At 43.5% G+C, this 22,814-nt stretch overlaps 1 protein-coding gene across 9 annotated transcripts in view; it reads left to right on the forward strand.

Annotated features, from left to right (window-relative positions):
• The window catches only part of EPS8 (EGFR pathway substrate 8, signaling adaptor), a 219,117-nt gene extending 197,434 nt beyond the window's left edge, over window positions 1-21,683 (forward strand). For 8 of the 9 annotated variants that reach the window (XM_084809230.1, XM_084809224.1, XM_084809227.1 and 5 more), the window contains 4 exons: window positions 10,660-10,879; window positions 13,029-13,209; window positions 17,184-17,313; window positions 20,216-21,683. In XM_084809230.1, the coding sequence (XP_084665356.1) occupies window positions 10,660-10,879; window positions 13,029-13,209; window positions 17,184-17,313; window positions 20,216-20,329 (645 nt within the window). In that variant the 3' untranslated portion in view covers window positions 20,330-21,683. Of the gene's footprint in view, window positions 1-7,893; window positions 7,918-10,659; window positions 10,880-13,028; window positions 13,210-17,183; window positions 17,314-20,215 lie in introns of all 9 variants that reach the window. The other variant, XM_084809228.1, reaches the window with a different exon arrangement.
• Window positions 21,684-22,814: the final 1,131 nt, after the last annotated feature.

Genomic DNA, 22,814 nt, shown 5'->3' on the forward strand with positions numbered 1-22,814 from the left:
TGCCCCCCAGATATTTTGGACTACAACTCCCAGGATTCCTGACCATTGCCCATGCTGGCTGGGGCTGATGAGAGCTGAAGTCAAAAACATCTGGAAGGCACAGGATGGCGAAGGCTAGGATAGAATATTTCTTTTGCCAATGTGTGTAGGCCTTGAGTGCTCTCAAATACCTTTGGTGTTTTGGAACAGATTTTGGAACAGGCTTTGTAATTGATTGGTGTGTTGTAATGAAGTGCCTTACTTTTTCTACTCAAAGTACATGCAAGTAAAAATTCAGTGAAATGGACAGCTTCAAACAAAACACAACTGGGTATACACACACACATACACGCATGCACACGCGCGCACACACACTGATCCTGCAGTAGCATTTTAACATCTATACAATCACTTGTATGGGTGACTGTGTAGAGAGGGAAGTTGTTTAATGTAGTTCAGCATTGTTCTTGGGTGCGAGCCTGGTTGCCATAGATGGCCAGGTATTGCACACAGGCGAGTGCATGGAATTCCATGCTGGTGAGTGAGAGGGCTGGTGGAAGAAGGATGGGACACCACATCCCTCTTCTCTACTCAGCAGAGACACCAAGCAGGTCGCTTGAGGAGGGAGGTTCCCTCTTGCATGCCCAGCACAGAAATGCAGCTCTCCATCCCTCCTCTGCATGACACCCAGCAGACTAGTAAAACCTTTAGCATGCTAGTAAATTCTGGAGGCTTATTTACAACACTGGTGTAGTCTACAGGGTGTTTCAAAATGATGGACCCAATTTCAAAGCAGTATATCACCTTCACAAAGAGCCTGTACCAATTGCAACCAGTATGGCCTCATGATTAAACACACACCAGACATTCGTATGAGAGATCGCAAGTTCTCGGCTGGCACAACAAGTGGACTTGCACGGGCTACGCTGAAAACTCTCTTGAATTCTTCTCATGTTTTCCTCTGAAATGCGTGGTCACCCTGTGCTCTTCCCCTTACATAAACAGCCCGTTTCCTCAAATTGTCGGTACCAACGACGAATGCTCTTTGGCATTGGCGGATCAATGCCAAAACGCTGTTGAAATGCACGCTGCGCCGCAATTGCGGATTCAGTCTTGCTGAACTGCAGAATGCAAAACGCCTTGTGTTGCGGGATCGCCATCTTGCGAATGCCTGAGGCTAGGGGCTGTTTGTGCGCTGAGAGAGGCATCTAGCGGTAATCACTTGAAACTCTATGCCCCACCCTTTCAAGTGGTAAGAGTTTCATTCATGGGTGGTTCGTGGTTGCAGAGATATAGCGATTTCAAATTGGGTCCATCTTTTTGAAACACCCTGTATATTTCTAAAGGAGCTCATGTTGTTAGTGAGATTTAAGTTTGCTCTTCGTTTTGGCTCTCTTGGACAAAGCAATATTCCTCCCCTGAAGGTTGGTTTCTGAACCAAATGATAATCTCATACTCCACCCAAACCTGCCTGATCTTTCCTTGAAATTACATGGTTTCAAATGTATTGTCTGCCAGCCCACTGGCGCTGAGCCAGAAAATAGAGCTTTTAGTAGAACACTCTTCATTATTTATCATTCACTATTCAAAGACTATGATATTGCTTTTGACTTGTACAAATCATAGGATAGCAATAAAAGCAACTGAAAGCATTGAAAAGTTCCTGAATGACTGGTCCCTGGAGAATTCCACCCCTAATCCCTGGAAAATTAATAGAGATAAGACATAATTTGAGTAAGCATTGGTTAGCCTGTATGCTTCTTCAGAGTCACTCTTGGCCCGTTGTAATAATATTGTATGTATTTCCACTGTTTTAGTAGCTGTGCAGTGGAGAGATGGCTAGATGCGATGTTTCTTATTTATTTTGTACACTGGGCTTTCTGCTAATCAGGAGTCCTCAAAATAGCTCACGCAGGGAAAATGGCAATTTAAAACATTACAAAAATAATCTAAACATCATAAGAACATCAAATGAGATAAGAAGATTTGATCAGCAGCCTTAACAGTAACAGCGGGAAGTACACAAGCCTCTAACTAACCCTTTCGGACTCTTAGCTGGTAGAAGAAAAATTAGGAGGCAACCAAGCCTGACAACTTTCTTTGGGCAGGGAGTTCCCCAGCAGGAATGCCACCACCAAAAAGGCCCTGGTTGCTTGTAACCGTCAGATTGGCTTCAGAATGCTGTAGGAATCTGAGCAGATTCTCCTGAGTGTACAGGAAGTTTCATATGGGTGTTGGAGTTCCTTTCGGCTCAAAGTAAAACTAACACACAGTCATGTATATTTGACTCCCTTGCTTAGTTTTTAACTTTGGTTTTAGCTTTGGAAGGCTGCACGTTTCAGCAGAAAAATGGCTATGGGAGAGAGTCTGTACCCATATATTTCCCCTCACTGGAAAACAAACAAAAAAAGCAGCTAAGGGTGTGTGACTTTGAGTGTGAAAAAGTTAAGTGGCACCTTCCCCTGACACTGTTCCTCCACTCAAACTGCTTTAGGTTAAGAAAAAAAAAAATTTACGTGCAAAAAAAGTAAAAAAAATAATTTTGAATGAATGAATGGTTTGGGCCGTGGGTACCCAGGGCCCATGGTGTTTTGAGATTTAAAGGATAATACTTGCACTTCAAATTGCATCTGAGGAATGAGGATCTTGGGTGATGGAGTACAGAGGTAATTGCAGGCCCAGAGACAGAGAGCTAGATAAGAAACAGGGGGTGCGGATGTCGACAGATTGTCTAGCAATATATATGTCCGTGTGTGTGTGTGTGTGCGTGAGAGAGAGAGAGAGATTGCCCACACACTTTCTGGGATCCTGTATGACTGTGGTAGTCTGGGGAAAAAGTCAGTGGGATTGGGCAACAAATTTTGAACCAGGCCCAGAAAATCCTGTTGGCTTCCCTGGGTAAGTGAATATCTCTGGGGAAGAACAACATACTTTTACGAAAACAGAGAACGTACATCCAGGAGATGTATGATTTGAAAACTGAGTCGAAGACCTTTAAGTTTCCGTCTGTGAACCAGTGGGAATTGCCAAGTTGTAACCTGTGACAAACAGCAGGCCCATATTTTATTTTTTTCATTTGCACTGTTTGAACTGTGTGAAGTGTCGCATGCCGTTGGAGTGTTCTCTGTGGTGTTGATCTGTTTACAATGGTTGCTTCCTTCTTTCTTAGAGTTTGTCACAAATTGGCTACCTAATCGCAGCTTTGCCATGGTTATGAAAGGCACTTGGGTTTCTGTCAGTCTTTTGCATTAGGAAAGAGCTCCAAGCGGTGCCCCATGGGCTACATGGTGGACATTTGCTACTTAGGTTTATTGAAAAGAAAGGCAATCTGCTCCAAGTCTTCGTGCCAGTTATATCTTTGGCTCTGCTAATTGGAGCCCCAACCCAAAAACAGCTCTGGTTTAGGGACAAGTAATTCTCCCAGCCCATTTTGAAGCAGTTATTCATGGTTAAAATCTGTTAAAATCAGTGAATCATTCTGAACGTATTTAATGAACACATTGAAAAATGTATTTTAATGAAGTAGGTTCCGGATGTTGATTCCCCCCCCCCCACACACACACACATACCTCCTACAAAAAGAGTGGGATTAAGAATGGCTGAATTGGCGCCTCCACCTGTGATGCACTAAGCAGGTCTGGGCCAGGCTGGGAGATCACCTAGGAACCCCATGTATGCCTCTGCGAGCACCTTGGAAAGCTAAGAAGTACTTTAAAAAAGGAGAAGATGTAAACATTTATGAAGCCAAGCTGAGTATATGCAGCTTGTCCTCCTCCCCACCCCAATCTGTCTTCTCCATAGAGGAAGACACAAGCTGGAGAGGAGAAAGGTCCATCCTGCCAGGGACCCAGCAGGATGTGAGCTCAGTTCTTCCTCCTCTCCCCCTGAATACAAGATGGGCTGAGGGGAAGCAGGTGCCAGAATCACAGCCGACTCTTGTGCTCTAGCTCTTCCCGGGCTCCACATCCTTTCCATGGACAGGAGATTATGGAAAAGTTGTGGGGGAAGAAGAACAGAGAAGCTGTGTCGTGCTTGTTTGTCAAATGCCCCACAGCTCCAAAAGCTCTGTCCTTATCTTAGATGCATTCCAGGTTGCTAGTAAGTTTTTCAAACCCTGATAAGCCGTACAAGGAATATAACCAGTGTGCATACCACATCCGTGCAACTGTAAAATATTAGAAGGCTGTCTCCGTGAATGCTTCTGTCTGTTTGTTGGGGTGGCCACATGTCTTCTTTTTCAGAGGACAGTCCTCTATTTGAAGGGCTGCCCGAACCAAGCACAGCTGAAAGATAAAGAACTGCAAGAAGGGGAAACAGGAGCCCTGAAGTTGCCCAGCAACGGTCAGCACCTGGACCAGTGGAGGCTCATGGCTCCGGCATCAGTGGGGCGGTGAATCCACTCCGTGCTTCAGTCAGAACCAGTCAGAACTCTACAGGAGCTATCCAAAGTGCTGGATAGAGTTCTGACTGGTTCTGGGTGACTGGTTCTGACTGAAGCCCAGAGCGGATTCACTGCCCCACTGACATCGGAGCCACCAGCCTCCGCTGGCCTGGACAGCAGACGGAACAGGCAGGCAGCCATGTCATCTGGCCACTTCCCCTCTATTTCTATTTAAATGATTGATTGATTGATTGACTGATTGGATTTCTTAATCGCCCATCTGGCCGGTCACTCAGCCACTCTGGGCGATGTACAGGAATACAAACAGTTTTAAAACAATAAAATTCTACTTTAAAACATCATATTTCTAAAAATACTCTAACCCACCGCAAATGCCTGCCTGAACAACCATGTTTTTAATGTGTGGTGGAAGCTCATTAAAGAACTTTAAATTATAATAATAATATCTAAGTGTGTATGTATGCATGTAAATTAGCATATGCAAATATTATGCAAACCTGTGCCCCCTTTTGAACTCTTTTTTTGGTAATACATGCATAAGGGGCCACCCTAGGATTCATGTGACATGTAAGCCTTCTTAAGATCATGTATCTCATGGCTGTGAGAGGAAGAGCTCGACCAGGACTTGGGCCTACCATGGGTCTTGAACTCATGATCTGAATGATGTCAGGCAGGGTTACATTCTGCTTCCATCCCCTAGCTCTGGCCAAAAGTAAGAATTACTGAGAAACCAGCCAAGGAAGCTCTTATGGTAGTACCCCAGAGCAGGTCAGGTGAGGTTTCCTGACCATTCTAGAAGCTTCCAGGTTAGGCTTGCCCATTGGTCTAAGCAGCCAGGAAAACTACTCTTGCAAGGCACCTTCACATTCAGTTTTCTTCTCCTCTGCCTTTGTTTTGCTCCTCTCTCAACTCAGGGATGCTTGAGGGATTTTACCTTGGCAAATTCTGATAAGAACCGAGTTGATCTGCAGCTCTTGAAAGTACATGCGGATCAGAATATACCTGTCCATCCAATTTCACATTTCTCCAAATGCTACAACACAGTTCTCAGCTCAAAAATGTATCAAAATGCATTTAGAAATGCATATTTTCAGAGACAATGCAGTTAGTAATATGTATTTTCAGAGAAAATACGTATTTCGATGCAAATTTTGTGAGTGGATTTTTGTTGTTCAATCACAGATTAATTTGGGTACTTGTTTCCTTTTGTTTTTGTTACATTGCAGATTAAAAATGAAAAAAATTAAAACATAAAACTTGGACACAGGACAGAACAAACTTCCGAATGAACACAAGCAAAAGTGACACAGACTGGAAATAGATCTATAGTTGGGTTTTAGTTCAGCATATTGCCCCATTGCCCTTTAATATTGGCACTGGTTAAATGAGGCTTTTAAGGACTTATTGTCATTATTATTAATTATTATCATTATTATTGTTCCTTTTGCCAAAAGACTTTGACCATTAGTGCTTACATACAGTCAGTCCGTGCCAAGTTTGGCCTCCAGTCTCTGGGGCAATACATTCTCTGGAATCTGTCATGAAACCTTCCACAAGTCTTATTTAGCAATTTCTGGCAAATGTCTCTCTGTGGGGGTATAGCTTGTCTTTCACACACATTTCTAATGCCCAGATCTCCTGCCAGCATCCTTAGATCCAACACAATTATATCCTGCCAACTGCTTTCTCTGCACCCCTGCCTTTCTTTCCCTTTCTTCTCAACTGCCTGGGAAATGTGTTCCGATGAAGGAATGCACAAGGCAGGTGCTCGTTCTCCAGTTGCCAGAATTGCCACTAAGTCTTTGCCAATAATTCGTACAATATCGCTCTAGACAAACTGAGAGCTTATGGTAGTTAAAATAGTGATTGCATTTAGTTTCTTCAGTCAGTGGATGGGGAGGAATTTATCCAAATGGTAACTCCACTTTTAAAAACAAAACCATAGCAAGCACAACTGTTCCCAACTTCACACATGGGTTTTTGTTTTGCTTGTTTTGTCCACGTAGTTGTGGGGTGTAACGGCTGTGTGGACAGAAAACCTAATCACTGCTGTATCGCAGCAAGGACTGTGAAGCCAGGCAGCTCCTCAGCCTGGAGACAGTGGCCCTGTTCACATATAATGCGAAGCCATGATGGTTAGAGAATTACTGCTAACCACATTGGCTTTGTGTGTTGGGAGAAAACCACATTTCCCATGGTTAGTGAGCCACCCCTGCTAACCACCCCCTTCGAAAGGGGTTAAGGGGCCCTGGGGTGGCTTGCTGTATCGACTGGCAGGCTCCCTGGTGGTTAAAATGGCCCCCGGAGGACTTCCAGGCTGCGACCATAGAGTTTGTAGAGTCCGCTAGCTAGAGCGTAGAGTGTCCACCACTGTAGGCAACGCTGTAGCCATTGTGGACTTTCTCTATAGTCGCACAGCCATTTCAGACACAGGAGCAACCACTGGGAGCCCATTCGCTCTGCGGAGATCGACGGGATGCTCCTTAACCATGCCAGGAAGATCTCCAGGTAACTATAGAGGGGGTGGTTAGTGGAGCCACGCAGCGCCGCATGGTTCCCGGCCGCGTGAGGAGTGTGCGCGTCTTTGTTTCGCTAAAAACCCCTTCCGTAGTTACCCTAACTACCCTCCCCCAATGCGTGTCTGAACAGGCCCAGTAAAAGAGTTGAAGTCTTTGTCGCTTCTCCACCTATCAAACTTTACAGAGCTTTATTTTATTTATTTAACTTGGGTCATTATTTATTCCCCATTTTTCTATTAAAATAACTATCAAAGTGGCTTGTAATAAAGAAATCCAGTATAATAAACAATTATTAATACAGAACAATCAAAGTGAGATATCAGTAGTAAACCATTGTTAATAAAAACGCCAAGGGGCAGCAGTATTAAAAGTTCATTGAGGGTATCATAAAAAAGCAGGTTAGTGGCCAACCCCAACCCCAGGAGCCAAAGGAATTGGCTATCACTAACCCAAATAGTTATGCCCATTCCATTTCTGAGTCACACATTCAGCTCAGTCCCATCCCAGAAAAGGGAAAGGCAATATGCCTTGCAAAATCGCACATGGGCAGCTTGAAGAATTCAGTTTTAAATCCCAATATCTCTGTTTTTAATAAGTTTCTAGCCCTCATGGCTCTCATGAGTATTTTTTAATGGCACTTGACCAGGAAAATGTGTTGGATTAACTAAGGATACAATCAGGCAGTTATATTACCTCAGAAGGATGCAGTTCGGTAATACAATATAAACAGTTGTATTATATTTTATTACAATATAACACAGTATATTGTATTGCCTAACTGCATCCTGAGGTAAAGCAGTATAAGTCACGTTTTGATTTGGTACATATCTGCACATCGTAGTCACCAGTGATTGCCAATATATAAAAACTGGCAAGTAACTGCCATTATCGAGAGCAAATGAATGAATGCTGGAAGACTGCCGATTTATGGTTGAAGTTCTAGAGTTGTTTTAACAGTCTCATTTGCTTTGATTTACTTTGTTTTTCTGATAGCAATTACTGGGAGAACTCTCTGAGGTAACTCAAATTGCTTTTATATAAAATATTGTGCAAAATGGTATGTGTTAAAAGCTTTGCAGGGATTATCCATAAAGTGTGTTGCACTTCTAGAAGCTATCCCCCCACCTTCATTCTTATAACAAATCTTTACAAATAAACTACGTAATAGTACACAAACAATCATTCCAATGTCTAAACAACCATATCAGTTATATCAATCATATGTTTTCTATATGTCTAAACAACATATAGAATAGAGGGACCCTGGGATAGGAATTAATCAAACAAATTAGCTACTGAGTCTTCCGTATGGCCTAAGGCCTCGGCATCATACACAACAGTCTTAAATAAGATATGATGAGTAGAGGCATGAGTGATCTTCCTATGAAAGTTATGATCACTGAGTTGTCTCTGGATTTCAGTGCAGTAATCTGCCACATCTAATATAACAATAGCCCCACCCTTATCTGCTGGTTTTATCACAATTGACTTGTCCTCAATGAGTCTATTCAAAATGTCTTGATCTTTCCTGGACAAATTATACCAGTTGTTCAAAATGGTATTTTCCAACTTAATCTAATCCTAATGACCTACTTTCTCAAAGGCCAAAATATTACTGTTACTGGTAGAAGGAACAAAGGAGGACCTACCCCTAAACCTGGGTATGTCATGATATACATCACCACCAAAAAATTCCCTTATTTTGATCAGGTGAATTATTTGAAATAAACCAGTTCTGATTCTAAACACATTGTATTTTGGTGTAGGTACAAAACCTAGCCCCAAATTCAGTACTTTTACGTTCCTCACTGGAAAGGTTTCTTGATGACAAATTCATGACTCTGTCCCACTATGGGGATTGTGGGGTGTGGGAAGGCAAAACAGGAGAGGTGAAAATGTAATTAACTCGGGAGGTTATGAGAACAGAGGGAGAGTCCAAAGATCTCAAGAGAATGTCCCTGCTGTCACCAAGTAACAATGTACCATAATATGATTGTTCTAGAGAGGCAACTGCATGAGTGAAACTTCATGTTCCTCCCTCCTTTATTCCACATAGACTGGGTTCACACAACACGATAACCCACACTCAAGGGAGTTGAATCATTTCAATAACATTTGTTGTTGAAGCATTTCAACAACAACCCAGGTTCAACAGCAATCTACACTCAACCCATGCTCAACCCTTGAGTATGGGTTATTGTGTTGTCTGAACCCAGCCTTTGTCACAACTCCCTCTTCCCCCCTTAATGTGCAACATACTTCATGAATTGACCCCTTGTTTGTGCTGTATATGGTTTAAAGGTGCCCTTTCCTATGCTTTTTTTCTGAATGGTGCTGGAGGAAGACCTAATGAATGTGCAAAGAACGGTCGTGATCATTCAACATTGTGGGGTTTTGTTCTTAGTTTTAAGGATTTGAAGCCTGAGAAAATGATCTGATTCCTTATTTGACTTCACTACTCACTCTTCACAAGGCCAATTCTGAAATACCTCATTTTGCGACGTGATCTTGTTCACATCACTTTTTGGAAGGTCTTGTTCTGACTGCCAGTGATATTTGGACCGTTCTTCATATTCTGTATGCTGCCTTTTGGATTCTCCTCTCTCTCTCTCTCTCTCTTTGTGCGTGTGTGTGTGTGTGTGCGTGTGTGTGTGTGTGTTTTCGAGGCAGTTATTGCTGTGACAATGATCCTCTGCAATGTGACAACGGCTGTACGTGCATCCCCACTGCTCCCTGCATCTACTGGGCCAAATTCAAGGAATTGGGGAATAACGTGTTATGCATGAAAATGGCATATAATCAAATAATAAAACTCCTTCACAGGGAACATGTTCTACAAAGGCTTTTTACTTTAGCCATCAAATCTCTTTTTTATAATCTGAATATCTTTTTTTCCATCATCATCATTTTTGATAAGCTGTAAGCTTAATGAAAGAGAATTTTGCACAGACGTTTGTCACTCAGAATCCATTTGGGGAGGAGGGTTATTTCTACATTTCTAACTTTTAGCCCAAATTAGGGCTAATCCAGATGGGATACAGGAGACCCATGCTTGGAATCTCCCTTGGTTTTAAAAATATTCATTCCATGGCTACTGTTGGGGGAAGGCAAATGGATTGGGGCTATGGTGCTGGGGAAGGGGTGGGGTTTGACTGTTTCCCCTCCATCGTTTTCCAAAACCAAATGCTGTCCTCTCTCTCATGCCTCACTCGCCCAGATGAGCTGCTATTTGCTCAGTGGGGGAAAACATGGTTACCCATCACATCTGACTTGGCCACTGCCTGTGTGTGTCTGTTAGGAGTGTCGGAGAAATCTGCAATGCATTCAGATGAGTTTGGATGTCTATCAATTCAGTCTACAGCAGACTGGCTTTTTCTAAGTTGTGCAGGTTCCGTGGACTTGCCGACCATTCCCCCCCCCCTTTGGGGGGGGATTTGCACAAATGCATGTTTGCACTAATGTACATTAGTCTATTAGAGCCAGATTTGCCTCTAAGTAAACATTTGAAATGCATTTTTTTTCTTGAAAAGAGAAAGAGGCTAAGAGACAATAATCATCCGACAGTTTGGATTTCACTGTGTTTTTTTTTCCTTCTCACCCTGCAATGTGTGGAAGTGTATGTGTTACCCTGTTATGCCTCTCTGGAATTGCACAGGTTTGATGTGTGGGGAAAAAAACAAATAGTTTCTTGCAGAGATCTTGTCTTTTTCCCAAAAACCTTGAAAGGAAAATGAAAGCTCCCTCTTTTCACACCGGCAGAAACAAAGGACAGACTTTGTTCCGAAGCAACCTGACCCCACGCCCGCCGCTCCGTCGCCACCCCAGACGCCAGTCCCAGTCCCGGTCCCTCTTCCTCCGAGTGTTCCTGCACCTCTCCCAGTTCCTGTGCCAAAGGTACCTGGAGCCATCAGCCGCCAGAGCAGCACATCAAGCGACAGCGGGCGAGACATCCAGAGACAAAAACCACCCCCTGTAGATCGTGAGTTTATGTTTGGTGGTTTTGTTTTTTTAAGCAGGACAAATCATATGCATTACCAAAGAATGCTGCATATTATAATCTGGATGAAAGGTGGTCTGTAGACCCAGCAGAATTTGCTATCCAGAAGCATTAGAAATGGCAGTTGAAGGTTTTCAGCTTTATTATGGCAATTGAAGGTTCAAAATGGCAATTGAAGGTTCTCAGCGTTATTATTTCTGAAGCCACGTTTCTAACACTTGTGATGACATGAGAGAGGAAAAAATGATGATCTGTGGATAGTGTCTGGTTAAAAATTTCACCAGCCTTGGAGAGATGGGACAAGGCTTCCAGTGGTTAGAGAGTGGGGATTCTTTATCTTCCTTGGTCAGCCTTCCCCAGCCTAGCACCCTTTAGATGTCTTGAACAACAGCTTCCATCATCCCCAGCCAGATTGGGGGAAGGCCCTCATCCCTGCCTTCCATCTCCATACCTTCCTTCTTGCCATTCCCCCAGCCAAGCAATTCCAGATTCTTTGAAAACCTGGCTCTGGAAATAGGCAGTTCATTGATCCAGGTATGTTTAATCTACATCGTTTATTCTGCTTGCAGAATTGCTTTTAGGTTGAATTTTGGTGTGGCACAGACGTATACACAGTGTTGACCAGTTTTCTAGTCAGGTCTTGCAAGGTTGGGGGCTTTGATCCCTAAAAGGGGGCCAAAGGCGCTGATGTCTTGTGCCAGGTGCACAGATGAATGTTTATAAGCTGGGAAGAAAGAAGACCTTTTGTCGTTGTTGTTGGGCTGCTCCACCTTGATCCATTGGATCCTGCTGCCATGGTCCATTGAGCATCCCAAATCCTCATAAGGGATTGACAACCTTGTTCAGAATTTTGCCTTCTTGCAGCTTAGGATCGTGGCCTTTGGGCCACTACTGTGCCTCGTAACTGTGCAATCTGCACCAGTGAGGAGGTGAAGGGTCAGTGGTAAGCTCAGTGGTAGATCAGAAGCTTTGCACACAGAAGATCCCAGGTTCAGTCCCCTGGGATCTCCAGGTAGGACTGGGACAGACTCCTGTGTGAAACCCTGGAGAGCTGCTGCTGGTCGGTGCAGACAGTACTGGGCTAAGTGGATCAAAGGTCTGATTTGGTATAAGGCAACTTCCTCTATTCCTATCATGTCAAGCTCCTTTCTCCACCGCCCATTTCTGCATATCATACCTCTGCTAAATCGCCAAGATTTGGCCAGGTCAGGAGTGTGTGTTTTTTCTGGCCATTTAGCAGCTCTTGCTTAGGCTAAAACATATTACCCTGATAAGACAGGAAGGGAGAAATAAATTCTTGGGGGAGAAGCATATCATTGGCTGTTAGACAAGAAGATCAGATTTCACCTGCTATTGAACCAGGGGGAACAAACCAGGGAGATGGAAATGAATGGCAGAATTTAAAACAATCACTTCTTTTTGCTCTTCGAATAGCCAGTGTAGGAGACTGCTGGAGTAATTAAGCCCTAATGATGGAGTGATTGATGGTTGCCACAGAATTGACTCAGTAGAATTGTCCTGTTGATTTTGAACAGCAAGCGTAGGGGTGATTTTCAGGACCAGCCTAGGAGAGCGATGGGAAATTTTGCATTCCCCCCCCCCACACACACACACGAGATTTCCAGCCAACATTAAGAACATCTAAGTTCCATCGGTTTTAATGGGAGATAGCTAAGCCCATGCTTACCTCTCCCATTGAAATAAATGAGGCTTAAAAGTGCATATCTTTAGCTGCTCTAGTTCTGCAATAGAATCCAGCAGTGATTTTAATATGTCATGTCAGGCCTGTTCAGTTCAGGGAGGGGAAGAAATTGTGCTAAGTTTATTATTCTTTGTCAGTCCTCTCACCTAAAATTCTAAATGAAACAGAAAATCTGAAGAAAATGATGCTGTTTTACAAAACTTCCAGAATCAATGCTGAGAAAGAGAGACAGATATTAAAACTATGGCTGCAAACCTATGCACATTTACTTGGGAGTAAGCCCCATTGAACTCAAGGCTTCTTTCTGAGTAAACATGCCTAGGTTTTCACTCTAGGTAAAGCAGTTAAAGAAGCAGGGAAAAAACTGTTTTCTTTTGAGAATCGCTTCTTCAAGTATATTTTAAAAGAATCTTTGTTTCATTAATTCAGGAAGGAAATCCCAAATGGAAGAAGTCCAGGATGAACTCATTCACCGTCTCACTATTGGCCGGAGTGCTGCCCAAAAGAAGTTCCATGTGCCACGCCCTAATGTCCCAATAGTCAATATCAACTATGACTCATCTCCGGAAGATGTGAAAGTCTGGCTACAAGCCAAAGGATTCAACCCAGTGTAAGTCTGGGGGAGCAACATTTTTTCTTAGGCTGTGACCTAAGAACATAAGAAGAGCCATGCTGTATGGCTATCTAGTCCTGCACTCTGTTCATACAGTGGCCAACCAGATGCCTGTGAGAAGCCCCAAAGCAGGATATGAGTGCAATAGTACATTCCTGCCCATGTTCTCTAGCAACTGGCACACAGAAGGCCAGTTCACGTCTGTGATGTTGGAGGCCATCATGACTAGTAACCATCGATAGCCTTCTCCTCCATGAATTTGTCTAAGCGCTATTTAAGGCCATCCAGGTTGGTGGCCATCACTATATCTTGTGAGAGTGAATGCCGTAGTTTTATCTATGCAGTGTGTGAAGAAATACTTCCTTTTATCTGTTCTGGATCTCTCACGGTTCAGCTTCATGGGATGACCCCGGGTTCTGCTATTATGGGAGATAATGCTATGCACTTTCTCCATAACAACACAGAGCAACTGTGGTGCTGTGCTCACCCCCACCCCTGCCTGCAAAGGCTGCATTAATTGTCATGTCAAGTACACAACAGAAGAAGATCCCAGACAAAAGAGGGATTCCCCTGCTCTAAAGCTGTTATCTGGAAACATTTCTCTGTGGGCTTGATCAGACATCTACCATCTCCTGCAATTTAGAGCACTCTTTCCTTGTCATATCATGTCAATAACATTTGGTTTTGAATACTTGTAGAAGCTTTGAAACACTTGAGTTTTGGATGCAATATCAGGACTCAAGGATGTAACTCAGCAATGAAGGTTGACTTTCATGATGAAAATCAGATTCCACAGAGAAATTCAAAACAAGTGAAGGGTCTTGTGGCACCTTTAAAGATGAACAGCTTTACTGTGGACAAGAGCTTGCCATGGAAGCTTCTGTCTTTACAATGCCACAACACTCATTCTTGTGTTTTGCTGCAACGGACTAACATGACTACTCTTCTAAAAGGTGAAATTCCAGGCTCATGAGCATGAAAACTGTAACTTTGTTTGGTTATTTTAACTCCAAAAATGTTCTGAGGCTCCGGGGTGATATCATAGGCAGTCCCTCTGTAAGATGTCCAAAGTTGGCACCCCAAAATCTTAAGTTTCCATACTGTTAAAGGAATAACTTCAATTGAATTGTTGTACTGGTTCCAAGGAAAAGCTAATGCTGTTTAAAAAATATTCAGTTATCCTTTTTGTTTACCAGTGTTGGTCCAATAGGATTGGGAGGGTAGCAAGCTTTTGACTTGCACAGAGTTCTTGAAAACAAAAAGAATACGAGCAAGAGTTATGTGCAGTTTGAAACCTTGCAATCCTGGCAACTCTGCTGGACCATCCAGCAGAAATGCGTATACCCAGGGGTTTGGGGGTGGCAGGTGAGGGAACCAGAAAAAAAATCAGGAGGAAAAATCCCATCCTCCCTAAGACATTTTTAAAAATTCTAACAGGAAAACACTGGGGGGAAAACCCTCCTATGAAATATTTTTTTCTTGAAATTGGTTAAATGCTTTTGTAAGACAAGGGGTAGTATCCAATATTAGTCCTTCATAGAGTACATTGAAATGAATGGAACTTAAGTTAGTCATGACTAAGTTCAGTCCTATTGCTTTCAATGGGTCTACTCTATGTAGGGCTAACATTGGATACTGCCCAAGGTTATACTCCCTCAAAATGTGTAGTGTGAAGATTTTGATGCAAGACCATCTTCTATTTTCAGCCTTCATTTTTTCCTACTTCTCAGGTGGTAAAACTAAGACAGATGTGCTTAAGGAGCATAAGTGCTACTTGTAGTTGGTATATTCATGATGTTGCTTATACAAAACCAACAGCACAATACTATACAAGTCTGCTCAGAAGTAAGGTGCTCTGGGCACAATAGGCCTTGCTCCCAGATTAGTGGGCATAGAATTTCAGCCTAAGGCATTTATACTTTCAAGGCTGCAATCTTACACGTGCTTCTCTGTAAGTAAGGCCTCCACTTAACAGAGGCCTAACTTCTGAATAAACGTGCCTGGAATTGCTCTGCAGATTTCATAAATATGTCAAATGGTACATTTTTATATGCTAATTCAGGAATAGGCAACATGGTGCCCTCCAGATATTTTGGCCTACCATAAGCCCTAGCAGTGTGGACAATGGTGAGGGATTATGGGAGTTGTAGTCCAAAACAGCTGGACAGTATCATGTTGCCTGCCCATGTGCTAAGTTACAGATAATGTATTTAAGTGGCTAAGGGCACAGTCCTATAGGGATGGCCATCAGCCTCCTGACCCTGAGGCTGGTGGACTTCCTATGTAGAGTGGGAAGAGCATGGAGGCGATCTTTGCCTCTGTGCTCATCCTGCTGCGCATTTTTGCTAGACAGGCTTTTTTGCCCATCTGGCTGGGGCTCTGCAGAGTGGAAGGGATGGAGGCTGAGTTGGCCAAAGGATTCTACATAAGCTGGCCTCCCCAGTCCCCTCCCCTCCATGCCCACAGAACTGCCCCCTTTCCCTTGTCTCTGAGGTCATTTTGCAACCTCAGAGAGGCAGCCAGCACAGTTCTTTCCGTGCCAGCTGGGAGCGGGAGGGGAGCTCTCAAGTTCCGAGGTCAGAGTGCTCTCTCTGACCTCAGATCCAGGAATCTGAACTATCCTATGCCTGCCCCCAGTACTGTTTAGGGGCCAGAGGAATGCTCTCCCCAGCAGTAAAATAATTTTAGGTTTCCAAAGAATGTAAGTATTGCCTGTATTTCAATTTGAGCTCCAGAAATATTTTTTCCTTAGGAAAAAAATGTGTGTTTTTCCCCATAGCTTCAAAATTTATGAAAAATATATGCCTCTAGGACCAACCAAAGGTGTTACCTGAACTATTTTTGATCCTGTGTATGGATGCATTTAAGCATCCGTGTTGAAGTTGATGGGAGAGTTAAATGTGTGATTGAAATCTCTCCCAGAGGATTTATGTATACTGAACCATTTGGCTGGATTGTGCTCTATATTTTGACATGCTTGCCTTAATTTTTTTCTTGAAAATATGCAACGTGATCATATTCAATTCCCTTTAAAAACAAACAAACAAACACAAATTGCAAAAACAGGAGTGAACTGAAAGATGATGCTTGAAGCTTTCCCCTGTTTTAGTTCAACTTGGACTCAAACAATGTGTTTGGTTTTGTGGGGTTTCAAGAGCCTAATGTAAAATAAACGGCCTGAGAATGCAATCCTATGCATGTCTACTTAGAATTAGAGTTCAGCCTGAACAATTTCAGGTTGTGTGATACAAGCGAGTGGCTGCTTTACTTTACCACAGGAGTGGGGAACCTGTGCCCCTCCAGATGTTTTTGGACTCCAACTCCCATCTACCCCAGTCAGGGATGATGAGAGTGTAGTCTAACAACATGTGGAGGGCGACACATTCCTAATTTCTGCATTACCACTTAAGGCTCAATACTATGCATGTTTAGACAGAAAAAGGGCCTACAATTCCCAGCATCCTCCAGCCAATATAGTCCTAACTGTTTGTTCAGTACCACTATATTCAAACAATGCGGCTTTTTATAGATCTCTCTCCCCATTTCCCTTATTGCAGGCACACTCCTTACTTTGAGATTCAGTGCTGGAGTGTGTTGTCAGGTAGACGAGAAAGAAGCTGCTATGGGACTTATTTATATTTATGCTGCTGTAGGTCTCCACTTTTCTGGGTTTTACCTGTTCTACTGCAGTTTTTGGAAACAGGCCAATCCTTTGCACATTTACTCAGAAGTTACTACCTCAAAATTGAGTGGAAATTACAGCAAGCTGGCAATTCTCTGCATGTTTAGGTAGGAAAAATGTCCTACAATTCCCAGCATGTCCCGGCCAACAGGACTGGCTGGAGAGATGCTGGGACTTGTAGGCCCTTTTTCTGTCTAAATGTGCATAGGATTGCGCCCTTAGCCTATTTCATATTTTCTTAAACGGGTGTCAAAACGTCATTGTCCATCTGTTGCTGCTAAATGTGCAGGACTGTCAACAGCCTTGGAGTTTTGACTGGCGCCCAACTCTTCTCCCTCAACAAAGATGAACTTAAGTCTGTATGCCCTGAAGGAGCTCGCGTGTACAGCCAAATTACTGTTCAGAAAGCAGCGTTGGAGGTATGTATGAGCTAGTTTCCCCCTGAATGCACTAAACTGCAGTTTAGTGTGCCGTCCACACCCTGAACTGGGGGAGGGCCATGGCTCAGTAGTAGAGCGCATGCTTTGCATGCAGAATGCTCCAGGTTCCATCCCCCCAGCATGTCCAGGTGGGGCTGGGAAAATTCCTGCCCAAACCCTGCCGGCCAGCGTTGATACCACTGGTCTAGATGGAGAAATAGTCTGACTCAGAGCTTCCCATGTTCCACCCTTATCTGCTCTGTTTGTAGAATGTAGTTGCCATGTTTTCCACAACAGGTGGAATGGGCAAAGTAAGTGCTTGATGAGTTCCAGTGAAACTCAGATTCTTGCCGACACCTAGACCATAACGCAGTGCAGCTGTGAGTCGATTTGTGAAAGCAAGAATCTGTCTTCAGTGGATGCATTCAAATGTAATGCTAAACCATACTTTAGCACAGGAATAGGTGACCCGGTGCCCTCCAGATGTTTTGAACTACAACTCCCATCAGCCCCAGCCAGCATGGCCAGTGGTCAGGAATTATGGGGTTTGTAGTCCAAAACATCTGGAGGGCATACCCCTGGTTTAGCAAGCCTAGGCAAGCCATGGGTTCACATAGGACCCCTCCCCTTTTCTTCAGACCAGCCACAAAGAGATTGGAAGCTTCTGTTTTAGATTAACCGCAGCTTAGTGTGTCATCCAAACCCTTGAACTGTGGTTAGTGGAAGCAAGCCAGCTTCATAAAGGGGGGTGCAGGGCTGCAGAAAATAGGCTCATTCTTGTGGCACTACACTGTGGCTTAGGGTTGCGTCTGAGGTAGCTTGTGGTCTCCTAACCCAGTCCTGTCTACTGTGGCTGTTAGAGGGTGGCAGGAGTTGGTCTTGGCTGTATCAACAACTGTCACATTTTGCCTCAAGAAAAGTTCCAATCACTTTTTGAATTTCCCGCCAGTGCATAGGAACATTCAAATGTTAACATTTTTGTGCCGTCTTAGAAACATTTTGTCTTGCCATTTTCTAATTCTGAGGAGGCCATTTTGTCTTGCCATTTTCTAATTCTGAGGAGGCCACTTCTTGTTTTGCTGCAGAGATGAAAACATTCCGTTAATGCCAAATAACAACAAACGCAAAGCGTATGAGTCACACATACAGCTCTCTGGCCTGGATTGTTCCTGGATTGTAGAGGGCACTTAAACCACAGTTTCCTAGTTTAGACATCACATCAAAATGTGGTTTAATAAACCAGGAAGTCTCCTTGGAAGCAGGATGTGCTTGTGTGTTTGTGTGGGGGGAGCGCTTGAGCTAGCTGCTTGTTCTTGCTCCAGTTGGATGGACAAAGAATGCTATAGCTCATCTGGGGCTCTGTGATATAAGCCTCTTGGACACAGGGAGGAGGCCTAGAGAACTTGGCTGAGCAGGAAAAACAAAAGGCCACAACCTCTTCTTCACAACAGCGGCATTGAGCAAAATTCAAGTAACGGACCCCTGCCAGGATAAAAATGTGGTCCATTTGACATATCTTAGTTTGACGAGAGTGTCATTCTTCCAGACCATGCTTCTCTTCTTTCTGCCTCTGGAATCTCTGCTTCTTTGTCACTGTATATGTTTTTCCATGATAATGTCCTTTCATTCATTCTACAGATGCCAGATGTTTTTCACTATAGCATAATTTAGAGCCTGAAATGAGCATAAACAGGACTAGACTTCAGTTCCATAATAAGAAAGTTCTGTTGCACAATGGAGAATCCCAAGCAAAGAGCTTATTGGGTAATGCTTGTTAATCAGATTATAACAGGGTGTATCATAATTAATTTTATAATCAAATATAAATTTAAGACTAGCTTTCCTTCCTCACAACAAACCTGGATGTCATGCTACTTTTAAGTATGACTTTCATTGAGTATAAAAACAAAAACAAACATAAAACTCCTGAAACATTTTTGGTGAATCATTGCTCTATAGTTAAGCAAAGTACATCTTTGAAACAGTGCGGCTGTCTACAGCAGGGGTAGGGAACTGTTCCAGCCTCAAGGGCCAAATTGACTCCTGAGACACTGCCAGGAGCTGGATGACATTAAGGAGCAGGCCCCTCCTGAAGTCCTGCCTGTAAAGCCCCACCCTCTGACATCATCTGGCTCCTTTCTCCATGCAGAGAGAAAGTAATTGTAATGATCAGAGACAAAAGTTGGGCCTTCCTTGTTCAGCTGCCTTTCTCTATCACTTTGCATTGGGCGGGGCCTTGGAGAGGGAACAGGGCCTGGGAGAGAAGCTGGAAGGTCAAATGGAGAACCCCATCCCTGGTCTACAGTAAAGGCCAAATCACTGTGTTTACAGCGACCACGTATATCGGCCAGAAATCGAAGGATCAGGTTTTGAAGCTTGGATGTAGGGCTGCAGCCTCCCCAAAAATGTGAATGCAGGACCGTGCCTTTATACTAAATGCCATGTTGTTTACTTTGGCTGGCGGCAGGCCTCTAAGGCAGGGGTGCAAATCCGGCCCTCCTAGGGTCCCGAGCCGGCATTCCGGGGTTCCCCAGATTTTCACACCCCTTCCCCTGTTTGCCTGAGAGCCCAACCACGTGATCAGCAGAATCGCACAACGCCTCTCTTGCTGGATCGCACCACTTCAGTCTGCACATTGGAATGCTCTCCCATATTGAAACAAACAAACAAATAATGCACTCTACATCGAAAATGTCAATGTTATCAGGAAGGGCTTTAGCCAGGCTGCTCCCCAAAGCCAAGAGAGTGGGGCCAATTGTAGTGGGCTATCAACTTTTCAGAAGCTGGATTGGGTATTTTATGGCTAAAATCATTTCAAATCTTAGCTCAGAAAAGTCTGCTTTTGCAAAAATAAGCTAGTTTACATCTCTACCCCCCACCCCACCCCTTTCTGATTTCACAGGCTACCAGTGGAAGTTCAGAATTACAAGAGATCATGAGACGGCGGCAAGAGAAACTCAGTGCAGCCGCCACGGACTCAGGAGTAGAGTCTTTTGACGAGAGCAGTGGTCACTAAATGTCTTTTCTATTAATTTTTTTGTTATTGTTTCAAAAGGAAGAGAGAGGAATCCCACTGTTCTTGGCATTGTTCCATCATGCTTTGTTTTAGGAAGCCATGAAGGGGGAAATGTCTGTTTGATGATAACTATTCATGTAGATATGACTTGATGCCATAAAGAAAGCATGCAATTGGGAGGTAAGATGTGGGGGACAGCTGCTGCTCCCCCTCTCCCTTGATGTAAAAGTATATTTAAAGGAAAATTATCTGGGGGTTCTTAACCAGCACTCCCAGGGTTTGTTGAAAACCGATCATTTCATGCTTTTCTTTTTTTAGTGGATGAGCAAAATCACTTTGCTACTTTTGAGCCATTCGTAGACACTGAACCACCGACAAAATGAATTGAAATCTGTGGTCTAGTGTGAAAGGGCCATGATCCAGCCAGAGAAGATCGCTCTTTCAGTCCCATTGGCTTCAGTGGGAAGGTTAAGCATATGCTTATCTCTGCCATTGAAATCAATGAGACTTCAAAGGACTTCAGACAAGACTTTACTGTGGCAAGACCCTTCTTTTCTTTAATCCCATCCCTCTGGTCCATAGTGATGGCCTCTTTCTCTTTATTTCTGAGCACCAAGATGTCCAATTTATTCAAACGTTCCTGCATGCCAACAACTGGAGGCTAAATGTTTTGATATCAGCTGCAGCCTTGTTCTTACAGTTCTTCTGACAGCATCACGAGATGGGTTCTTAATGGAAGCATAGAAAGCAACATAATTTATTCTGGATTTCAATTTTATTGCTGTTCCAGTGGGAATAAGCACAAATCAATAAAGACACCAATAAAGAAAACAGTAGCACAAATGTCAATTTTTTAAAAGTGGGGGCAGTTAGACCCTCTTTTGGTATCTATGTGGTTATTCACAGTATTATTCTTAAGAGTGTTGCATTTTTTATTTTTGCTTTAACTTCACCAGTCAAAAAGGCAGGGAAGCCCAGATTTTGTGGTGGCAAATGGGTAAGGTGTTTATAATGTTTAAAACTAAAACATCAAAGAGAATAAAATGTTCATTTCCAACCTAAATCTTTTAAAACATGGCCAACTCAAGTTTGGAAAAAATATCACAGTAAATGTTGTGGGTTTTTGGAACCACAATGACTTTTTATTTTCTCCATACAAAACGTTCTATTCTGTCACTTGTATATAAAGGCACCAAAAACTCATCATGTCATTTAGAAGAAATCAATCATCTAGTTTTATTAATTTTCATGGTGCCTTTTTCACATGACTCAGCTGAAAGTCTGCAATAAACAATATTTGATGTATGTGAAATGGTTTGCATTATCTGTCATGATAAAGAGGGGGTTTGAAGCCAAAGGGGATAAGTTTTTCTTTTGTCTCAAGAGAACCGATTCAGACATTCATAGAAGACTGATGGTATAGTCCCAGGACAGCTATACCACTTCAGGGGTCATGTCCAGGATTGGGTGGAGGGTGTTGCATGTCTGAAAGCATTTCTGCTCCATATCAGACACACCCAAGCAAGCTGTGGGGAAGGGTTCTACTCTAGCCTTCTCCCTAATGTGCCTGTTTTCCAACTGCAAGGAGCTTTTCAGATGAAACATCTAAATGGGATTCTTTGCTGCATTCCAGCCTTATAGAGTGCTGCTTAATTGTCTTGAACAAGCTCTTAGAGAAGGAATTCTCAAACTCCATTATGGGAGGCTCCCCTGTGTCAAGACATAACTATTCAGTGGAGACCTGGATTCATCATTAAGCTAAATATTCTGGAGAACAGGGTGTCTGCCAGTTTGGGGCTCCTCGTGTGGAATTCTGTGGAGGGTTCCCTGCAGAAGGGTTCCCCGCAATTCAAGATGTGGTGGCAGTCCCCATAAGGTAAGGCAGCATTCTCCAGCCAAAGAACATAAGAGCCATGCTGGATCCGACCAAGGTCCCATTTCACCCAGCACTCTGTTCACACAGTGGCCAACCAGCTGCCCGTGGGAAACCCACAAGTAGGATGTGAGTGCAATAGCACACACACAGCCACTCACGTTCCCCAATAACTGCTATACATATACTGATACTGATACTGCAAGTACCACATAGCTATCAGGACTAGTAATGATGGATAACCTCCTCCTCCATGAATTTGTCAAACCCCCTTTTAAAGCCATGCAAATGGGTGGCCATCACTACATCTTGTGGTAGCAAAATCCATAGTTTAACAATGCTCTGTGAGAAGACTTATTTTATCTGTCTGGTGCCCTCCAGATGTTTTGGACCACAACTCCCAGCATTCCTGACCATTGGCAGTGCTGGCTGGGATTGATGGGAGCTGTATTCTGAAGCATCTTGAGTGCACTAGGAACGCTGAGGTCAGGGGAGCCCTGTGTGTGTTGACATCTGGAGGAAATCGGTAGCTTGACCAATGCATGGGACAAAATGTAGAGGACGGCAAGATGAGAAGATGCAGACTATGAATCGCAGAACAAGGGTCCCAGG

This window comes from Heloderma suspectum, chromosome 7 (assembly GCF_057233095.1).
Source record: "Heloderma suspectum isolate Gila_16-S chromosome 7, 16-S_ref, whole genome shotgun sequence".
Classification (NCBI taxonomy): domain Eukaryota; kingdom Metazoa; phylum Chordata; class Lepidosauria; order Squamata; family Helodermatidae; genus Heloderma; species Heloderma suspectum.